At 40.0% G+C, this 9,442-nt stretch overlaps 2 protein-coding genes across 2 annotated transcripts in view; one reads left to right on the forward strand and one right to left on the reverse strand.

Annotated features, from left to right (window-relative positions):
• The window catches only part of pop1 (POP1 homolog, ribonuclease P/MRP subunit), a 14,524-nt gene extending 10,531 nt beyond the window's left edge, over window positions 1–3,993 (forward strand). Inside the window, exon 15 of the mRNA XM_024267219.2 lies at window positions 868–3,993. Coding sequence (XP_024122987.1) covers window positions 868–1,468 — 601 coding nt within the window. The 3' untranslated portion in view covers window positions 1,469–3,993. The remainder of the gene's footprint in view (window positions 1–867) is intronic.
• A 1-nt stretch (window position 3,994) lies between these two features.
• The window catches only part of LOC112143337 (NIPA-like protein 2), a 34,981-nt gene continuing 29,533 nt past the window's right edge, over window positions 3,995–9,442 (reverse strand). The window contains exons 8-11 of the mRNA XM_024267220.2: window positions 9,130–9,218; window positions 4,631–4,694; window positions 4,452–4,549; window positions 3,995–4,302 (exon numbers count right to left, since the gene is read on the reverse strand). Of these exons, the coding sequence (XP_024122988.1) occupies window positions 4,196–4,302; window positions 4,452–4,549; window positions 4,631–4,694; window positions 9,130–9,218 (358 nt within the window). The 3' untranslated portion in view covers window positions 3,995–4,195. The remainder of the gene's footprint in view (window positions 4,303–4,451; window positions 4,550–4,630; window positions 4,695–9,129; window positions 9,219–9,442) is intronic.

The following is a 9,442-nucleotide window of genomic DNA, read 5'->3' on the forward strand; positions in this document are numbered from 1 at the left end:
AAATATTTTTATGGAGAGTAAAATATTTAAAGTTATTTAAGGTTTAAGTTGATTTATTCTGGAATAATATTCCTGCCTTTTCATTATTCATAATTATGTTAAAAAGTTAGTTTTAAAGTTTTAAAATTGTCATTCTGTTAGCTTTTTGGATTATTTTGGCATTTACTCAAATTTTTTAAGATATTTTGAAGTTTAGCTAATATTTCAGCTACATGCTAGCTGTTTTGGCTAACATAAGTTTTTTTTTCAACTTTTCAAGGCTAATTTGGCATTTAGCTAATATTTTAGCCGGCTATCAGCTTCAGTGTTTTTAGCTATCAATTTCAGCATCTTTAGTGGCCAAATTCAGCTTACAGCATTCACACTAGCATTATTGTAGGTAATGCTGTATATCTAGTTCATAATTATGTTAAGTTACGGTTTTCAAAATGAAGTTTTAGAGTGTTCAATAAACGTTTATCCTGGTCGGTCGGTGACCTAAGGTGTGTTTTGGATTTTGGCCCCCTGTGCGATGGAGTTTGACACCCTTGCATGTATGTGCTCCAGTTCTCCAGCTGGAGGCTCAAACCATCCCTTCCCTCAGTTTTAAATTGAGAGACTAGCACAGCTTTTGACAGATGATGCATGACCCCTCCCCACAGTTTCACTTTCGTCCTAATGTCTCTGATGAGAATATCCAAAGAACATTAAGCCTCATATTGCTGTAATACACCACTGGGATGGGTGTGGGGCAGACGGTCAGGAATCCTCTCGTAAGCTCTGAATGTCAATAACTTTATGAAGGAAGGGTTCTGTCTTTACAGCGTAGAAGCAGACGGTTAAAACTGTTTTTCAGTCTTACTTAAAATGTTCTTTTTCTCTTCTCAGGAGCAGGAAGTCTCTGAGGCTTCTGTCGGCTTGGTGCAAACCACCCCCATCAAGAGGTCAGAGGCCAGGCCGCGGAGGGGGGGCGCCCCCCCTCCAGCGCTCAGCCGCTAACACGTTTCTGGCCTCACACAGAATGAGTGTGGTGTGGGTGCGCCTGTCCTTGCTGTCCAAAGGCAAACCGGAGCTGCATGCCATGGTGTGTGCGCCCACTCCAGAAGACCTGACACCGGACGCCAGCCGCTGCCCCCAGGAGCCCCCCCACACAGACCACTTCAAAAGCAAAGTGAAACTCAGGAAGAAGAGCTCGAAGACGGGCGGTGGTGCTGGAGAAGCATCAGAACTGGATGCAGACCTCGTGTTGGGGGTGTGGCCCGACCCTCTCCCGAGCATCACCTCTCACTGCTCGCGGCCGACCCTCGGCTGGGTCACCGAGGGCGACTTCTCTCTGTCTGCAGGCTGCGGCCAGGCTCTGGGCTTCGTCAGTGTCCCGGGTCTCCTGAACACCCTCCTCAGCCAGCCTGAGGAACACAGAGGAAAGGTGCTGCTGCGCAACCCGTCCTCCCTGCACTACCGCTTGGCTCAGATCAGCATCGAGGTGTGAGGGGATGAGGCTGCAGACTGTAGTCTGGAGCTAAAGTCATGCATTCATCAGCCGGTGGTTGTTTTTGCAGCTTTGCTGTTTTACCAGTGCCTTTAGAGGAAGGACGATGGGAACTTAGAGTTCTGTTATTCTCATTTCCTGCATGTTTTGACAGAATTGTTTGGACACTTATCCGCGTCTAACAGCATGAGCTCACAAGGCTGTGCTGATACGGCTTTGGAAGATCCACCTGAACAGTTTGACCTGAAGGATGAAGAGGGCTCGAACACACGCACGCTTCGGCTAACAGATACTTAAACGTCCAGTTTGGGTTTCCACATATCTCGTGATGTGTAGGCGGCAGATCAAAGTTTGTTGCTTGGCAACTCTTCCCTTTGATAGCAGCTTAGTGTGTGCATGGAGAGGTTCACCTGAGGTAAAGAAGATCCGGTCGGATGCATGTTCCTGTAAAACGACTCGTTTTCCTTTTGATTTGGTGAAATTCTGACTATAAATCTCTTACTGCATGGTCAGCTCACGCTGCCTCCACCAGTAGGGGGCAGTAGTGTCCTTGTCTTGCTGCAGGATGAGCCCTCACGGGTCTGACTTTTTCTGTTAAAACGACTCATTAAAAATAAAACATGCATGCTGATGATATACTAGCTGTACTAACAGACCCAGAACGCTCCGTGCCGGCATTGCTCACATGTGTTGACACATTTTCCAAGATGTCAGGTTACAAGATAAATTGGTTCAAATCAGAAGCCATGCCTCTGTCAGCTTCATGTTATTCTAGACATGTAACATCATTTAATTTTAAGTGGTCATCCTCGGGAATAAGATACTTAGGAATACTTCTGAATCCAAATCTGGAGGAGATTATGACATCAAATATGGAGCCCCTTCTTCTGAAAATTAAAACTAATCTAGATAAGTGGGAGAAATTAAGACTTACATTATGGGGCAAAATTAACGTTATTAAAATGATAGTTTCCCCCCAGTTTAATTATGTTTCTATGATGTTACCTGTGAAAATACCCCCACACATATTCAGCCAATTTGAAAAAAATATTAAAGAATTTTTATGGGACAAGAAGAGACCCAGGGTGAACATGAAGAAGATGTGGGCCTCAAAAGATTATGGAGGGATGGCTCTTCCAAATGTCAAACTGTACAATCTGGCTTTTGAAATGACCAGGCTGGTCAAACACTGGAAAGGGGGAGATTTTGATCCCAGTTGGGTCAGAACTGAGCAAGATCTAGTGAAGCCTTATACACCTGTGACAGTTCTTTCTCAGGGAGCTACTGGAACCAGTCAGGACATCCGGGACAACCCTGTGTTCATATATTCAAAATGGGTTTGGCAAGAGGTACATAAAATATGTGGGGTATCTCATCTGAGACAATCATATTCTTCTGTGTGGAACAACTCTGCTATTAGGATTGGGAAAAAAACTATCAGCTGGGAAAAGTGGTGCAGCAAAGGAATACACCAAATAAGAGATCTGTACACGAATCAAGTACTTATGTCTTTTGCCGAAATTACTCTGAAATATGGTCTAGAGGCGAGGGATAACTTTTGGAAATACTTACAACTGAGGGATTGTATAACTAAGGGCAGCTTTTCTGAAGACACAAATCCAGTGGTGGAGTTTCTTGAAATGAAGAGTGGGACACACAGGGCAGCTGTATTCTATAAAATGCTCAACAATTTAAAAAAAGATGGATGTGAGAATCTGAGACTGGCTTGGGAGAGGGATTTGAGCTGTACTATTGATAAAAATAACTGGAACACAATTCTTTTACATTCTAGTAAATTTATAAAAGAAGGTAAAGGAAAATTCACCCAATACAAACTAATACACAGGTGGTATTACACCCCCTCTAAACTACACAGAATGGGACTAATGACAAATAATTTATGCTGGAAGTGTCAGACAGACACAGGGACCCTATTGCATGCTCTTTGGGAATGTAAAATGGTTTCCCCATTTTGGAAAAGAGTACTGGACTGCATAGGACAGTGGACTGGATTGACAATACCCATGTCACCAAGATTGTGCCTCTTAGGAGACAAGTCTGTGCTTCCTGGACTATCAAAAAGCGACTTGGTGGTTATAAAAGGAGCGGTGATTACCGCTGCCCGAGTAATTCTCAGTGTGTGGAAGGACACATCCCCTCCAGACTTCAACAGATGGAGGGAAAATATCCTCAGGGTTGCATCATATGAGAAGTTATTGGCAAGAGTGAACGAAGACATGGACAGTTTTCAGGAATCTTGGGGGCGCGTTTTTGAGTGACATCCGAATAATAGCTGTTTAGTGATGTTTTGATGGTTAGAAACTCTGACCTATATTGTTTTTGATTTTTTCTGATATGCAACTGTTATGATGTATAGCCATCCTTGGTTAAACCTTAGACTCAGAAAGGAAACAGAAGGATGTATGGAAACTGGAATGCTGTCTGTTCATTGTTATGTATGAAAGAAAGAAAAATAAAAACTTTGATTATAAAAAAAATAAAACATGCAACTATTGAGACATCCAGTCTTTCTTGGAGGGTGTTTATTCTCAAAGCCACATGTTCCCTCTGCATTACTCAAACATTTTAAAGAATGAATCGGAGCTTGCCTGCCATAACAAACGCAGCCGCCAGCACAAGTTCAGATGATGCTCATCATTTCTATAAATAGAGATTTTGTTGACAAGAAAATTGCCAAAATGGCAGTCCCGACAGATGGAGCTGGTCCTACGACTCGTCTGTTTGGCCAGCGCTGTTGCACATGAGTTTAGCTGCCAGGGATCCGTATGTTTGAGTCTTGGCCTCGGGCTGCACTTTGTCCGTGCGCGTTCTGCCTGTGAACATGGGCAGCACAGCTCATTAGAAGGACCTGCTGCCACGGCAGCAGACCTCTTCAGTCAAATGAATTCAGGGTCACTGCTGCTAAACTCGTTCTCTCAGTAGTGTGCCGATTCAGGCTGGCAACATTCAAAGAGCAAGTTACCTGGAATCCTGTTCATTTCGATGAAATTGCGGTCTTGTTGTTTTATCTTCGGTCGGTTTCGAGCGATCAGGAAAACTCCAAGGAAGGACAGAAGACAGCTGGAAGAGAGTTTAAGGAGAAATAAACCATCTGGTGTAGACCCTAAAGAACCATGTGATGGTAGGATTTAGTAAACTTACCCAAATATAAACATAAAAATGTTCAGTAAAGCCAAGCCCTCAAACTCTTGGTAAAATATGATCCCTGCAATGAAGGGAAACATGAATGAAGCATTTTACTGACAACAGCAGCAAGATGGACTATTTATAGACCTCATTACGTCTGTAGAACAGCTAAACCTGTGGTGTCGAACCCATCGCACAACGGGTGAAAATACAAAACACACATTAGGTCGCGGGCCGAACAGGATAAACATTTATTGAATACACTACAGCTACACTCTTAAAACTTTAAAACCTCAACTTTTTAACAACTATATAATACATGTATAGCATTACCTGTGATAATACTAGTGTGAATGCTGTAAACTGAATTTGGCTGCTGAAGATGCTGAAATTGATAGCTAAAAACGCTGAAGCTGATAGCTAGCTAAAAAATTAGCTAAATGCCAAATTAGCCTAAAAAAAAAACAAAAAAAAACTTAGGTTAGCCAAAACAGCTAGCATGTAAATATTAGGCTAACTCCAAAACAGCCTTAAAAAAGCCTAAATTAGCCAAAACAGCTAGCATGTAGCTGAAATATTAGGCTAACTCCAAAACAGCCTTAAAAAAGCTGTAGCTGAAATATTAGCTAAACTCCAAAACAGCCTAAAAAATCTTAGTAAATTCCAAAATAGTCCTTGACTTTGACACGTGAGCTAAAAAAAACAGATACTGTGAGATTAAGACACATTTTCCAAATAATGCATCTTTTTATTTGCAAATGAACTAAACAGGAAGATTTTCCTGAATGTTTTAGTGACCAGCAGTGTGTTAAAGCCCAAACAATCATCTTCTTCCGTGGAACAAATCTTAAAGGAGAAATCCTCCCACGGATGTTGTCACACGGCTGATATAACACATCAGCAATTTGTTGTTCAGTGGAGTCAATAGTGGGTTTACTGAGTGGGCAGGCAGAGCAGTAGTAATGCCAAGAGCGCTTTCAGAAAAACATGAGTGTAAGTGGACACGACACACATCTCGTGGCACCTCAGAGCTGGACGTGTCCCTGTGTGATCATGTGCTGCTGCAGAGATGTTATTCTCTGACGTGTCAGTGGAAACGAGCTGACATGATGCAGGAAAAGATCTCCATCTACAACGCTCCATGTGTGTTTTGCAATAGATTTTTCTGTCCTCACACAAAAATAAACCTGAACTGGTTGAACATTTTTGCTCCTTGCCGAGCAAGGACTTGTGAGTGCTGTACACAAACTGACGTGTATGTTTGTACATTTGTCACTGATCATTATCCTCATGCAAGTTTTACCTTTTTTTTGACACAACTTAAGATGGTATTTATGCAGTGTTTTTACATGCTTTTGTCAAAACAGCATAGAACAAGACGGAAGAGCTCCATTAAAGATTTCTTCTAAGAGCAGCGTGTTTTTCTAAAGGTGTCTCGGTTTATTGTGGTGTTACGGAGCTTTTTAACAAGCCATTTTCCAGTTAGAATAAATGCAGCACAATGAAAGTAGAGATAAGGTTACAATTAGTTATCCTTCTTAAAGCGGAAGGTCTCACCAAAGGACAAAAACTAAAAAAATGGCAAAAGAAAGGGACTGTTTTTAAAAATATATAAGTAAGTAGAAGTAAGTTTTTGGTTTGAGTACTGTGAACAAATCATCCATTTATTTGTAGCTTAACCTTCTGCCTGTGTCCTGTAGAGTTTCTGTTATTTTAAATTCATAGCTTTGATATGAAAAAAAAAAACCTTTACGGATTGAAGTTAACACAAAACCATCATATTTCCTGACAAATTTTCACGCAAGAAAAAGTCTTGCCCATGGCTACTTTTTTTTTTTTTATTAAAAAAACTTTTTAATTATAATAATGAAGTTTTAATCAAAATCCTGCAACCTAAATGTCTCCAAAAGCCATTTTTCTTGTTGATCTGAAGTTTCCAAAATCTCCCCTGAGGGGGCGTGGCTTTTGAAGCTGAGATGAGTAGCTCGGCCCTGTCTTATACAGATAATCAGTTCAAACTGGAGATATTAATTCAAGTGGATGATAGAAGAGTTTCTTAACTCTTTAACACTGGATCTCCAGTGTTTATGTTCTTCGATTCACTGTAACTCACGCCGCTTTCCTCCTTTAGAATCTACTGGAATGATCGTGTTAACAGTTAAAAAGTTACAGTAAGTTAAAGATTTTACGTTTAAAGAAGCTACAGGTGCTTGAGGGACAAAAATCCTGTTTGTCTCTAAGAGATAAATACTTACTTTATGGAGAAATTGGCCAATTATTTCAATCACAATGATACAATGTGATTTCCGGGATTATTTCCGCCTTATTCCGTCTCTCACAGTTGAAGAGTGTCTATGATAAATCTCTACCATCTCTTAAACTCGCACTCTGATCATCTGTTGATCTATTGTAAAATTTCTTCTAGTGGTCTTTTAATTATGATTATTTAATTGTTGACAACTGCCACGACGACGTCTGCAGACTAAAGACTAATGATTGAGATGTTCTGGATGAAGCTGGCCTCTGGGCTGCAGGACAGTCTTTTGTTCTGAATGAAAAAGAAGAAAAACTCCTCACGTTGATCAATACTCCAATGTTGTTCCATGAATGTTTAAAAGGCACGATCAGAAGTGTCTTTGATGATTATGGATCAGTGACGGACATTCTTTGGCGGCGGGGGTTGAGTGAGACAGAAACGGGGGAGGGGTCTCTGTATTCCTGGATTCTGCATGTTTCTGGTCCCCAATCCCCGCAAATAAGGGGGAAAACTATATACAAAGAATTTATTATTCTTTGCAAGAAGACAAAAAGAGGACAAAACTTTGGGTTTGGATCTTGAGTGTGGAAAGCGCTGGTCAGACGCTTCCTGTTGCCGTAAAACCTTTCCACCAATCAAAGGGTTACATTGTGTGACGACAGAAGCTCCGCCCTAACGTGTCCATTCTATTTTTCTATGGACCAATGAGGGTCTAAAAATGGTACCGGTCGGTCCTGCTTAATGGCTGCATTTTGGAATGGAAATGCTCAAAGGTTCGGTCTGGACCGCTCAGTGGAAACGAGGCATCAGAGTCAGCTGCTTGTCCATCGCTGGAGTTACGTTTTAAAAATAATCTGTTAAGTGAACTCTGAAAAGTAAGATTACAGACGTTTTTAGGCTGTAAAACTCCTCTATACACAAACAAACATTTTCAGACTTTTCTCACTTATTTAAACTCTCAAGTTCCAGAAGAAAAATATCCTGGAATCATTTTGGATTCTAATTTAAATGTTAAAAGTCATATCAACAAAACATGCATAATCATCAGGCTGAACATTAATTGTTTTAAAATAAGAAAATGCCTGACCTTTGAGTGTGCTTGGATTTTTCTAAATTCCATGATATAGGGAGGGAACACTGCGTCATATACTGAACTCACTTGAAAAGATCCGGCCCTCCAGATCATTTTATTGTTAACGGCCCGATGTTATCTTGTGCTCATTTCTAACAAGTATAATATTGAGAAAATATATTTTTATGGAGGGTAAGATATTAAAAGTTATTTATTGTTGTACGTGTATTTATTCTGCAATAATATTCCTGACATTTTATTATTCATAATTATGTTAAAAAGTTACAGTTTTAAAGTTTTAAAAATTGTCATCCTGCTATCTTTTTGGACTATTTTAGCATTTACTAAGATTTTTTAGGCTGTTTTGGAGTTTAGCTAATATTTCAGCTACATGCTAGCTGTTTTGGCTAATTTAGGCATTTTTAAGTTTTTTTTAAAGTTTAGTTAATATTTTTATCTGTAGTTATTTTTTTCAGCTACATGCTAGCTGTTTTGGCTAAGCTAAATTTTTCCCGTTTTTTTAGGCTAATTTGGCATTTAGCTAATATTTTAGTTGGCTATCAGCTTCAGCGTTTTTAGCTTTCAATTTCAGCTTCTTCAGCTATCAGCACTAGCATCTTCAGCAGCCAAATTCATCTTCCAGCTTTCACACTAGCATTATCACAGGTAATGCTATATATCTACTTCAAAATTATATTAAAAAGTTACATTATTAAAGTTTTAAAAATGTAGTTTTAGAGTGTTCAGTGTGTTTTGGATTTTTGCCCCTTGTGTGATTGAGTTTGTCACTCCTGATGTAAACTGTGCTGAGCAATAAAATGTAGTAACTATGTAGGGGTGGGATTATATAAGTTCACTTCTTCTCACTCCTTTTCAATCAATCAAATACACTTGACTTGTCTTTAGTTAATCATCACTTTATTTAATGAATAAACTGTGTGTCTTTGTTTTTGTTCTTTTTTAAATCAAAGCATTTCATTATTTCTGTGATGAGTTTGATACATCTGTGTGATTTTATGTTGTCTTGTATCGTTCACAGTTTATGCTCGACATAAACCAAATCAATTAATCAATACTGTAGGTATTGGAAACATGACTTTTCTTAGTACATATCTGCTCCGAGGGAAAAGCAGCCCCTCGGTTTGATCCTTTATCATTTAACCAAAGGGACATTTTGATGCTTACCTGCAACTATAGCACTTGTAGTGAAGAACACAAAGTTGATGGGAACCACCTCTGTGGCATCAAACATCTTCATGGCTTGATTGAGAAATCTGCAAAGAGAAAATCACAGGATTCAAGAAGAAGAGCCCCACGGTGACAGATACTCTCCACCTTTTCCACTTCATAGGAGCACGGTGTCAGAACTGCAGTCACTCGCTCAACAAATGAAAAGCGTTTTCCTGTGAAGGATGTGAGAAACCTGAACTGCTGGAGGGGATAAAAACATGCAGAGCGCACAGAAACAGGGAGAGACACTCCACTAACTTGATCTGGA

The sequence above is a fragment of the Oryzias melastigma genome, linkage group LG16, assembly GCF_002922805.2.
Source record: "Oryzias melastigma strain HK-1 linkage group LG16, ASM292280v2, whole genome shotgun sequence".
Classification (NCBI taxonomy): domain Eukaryota; kingdom Metazoa; phylum Chordata; class Actinopteri; order Beloniformes; family Adrianichthyidae; genus Oryzias; species Oryzias melastigma.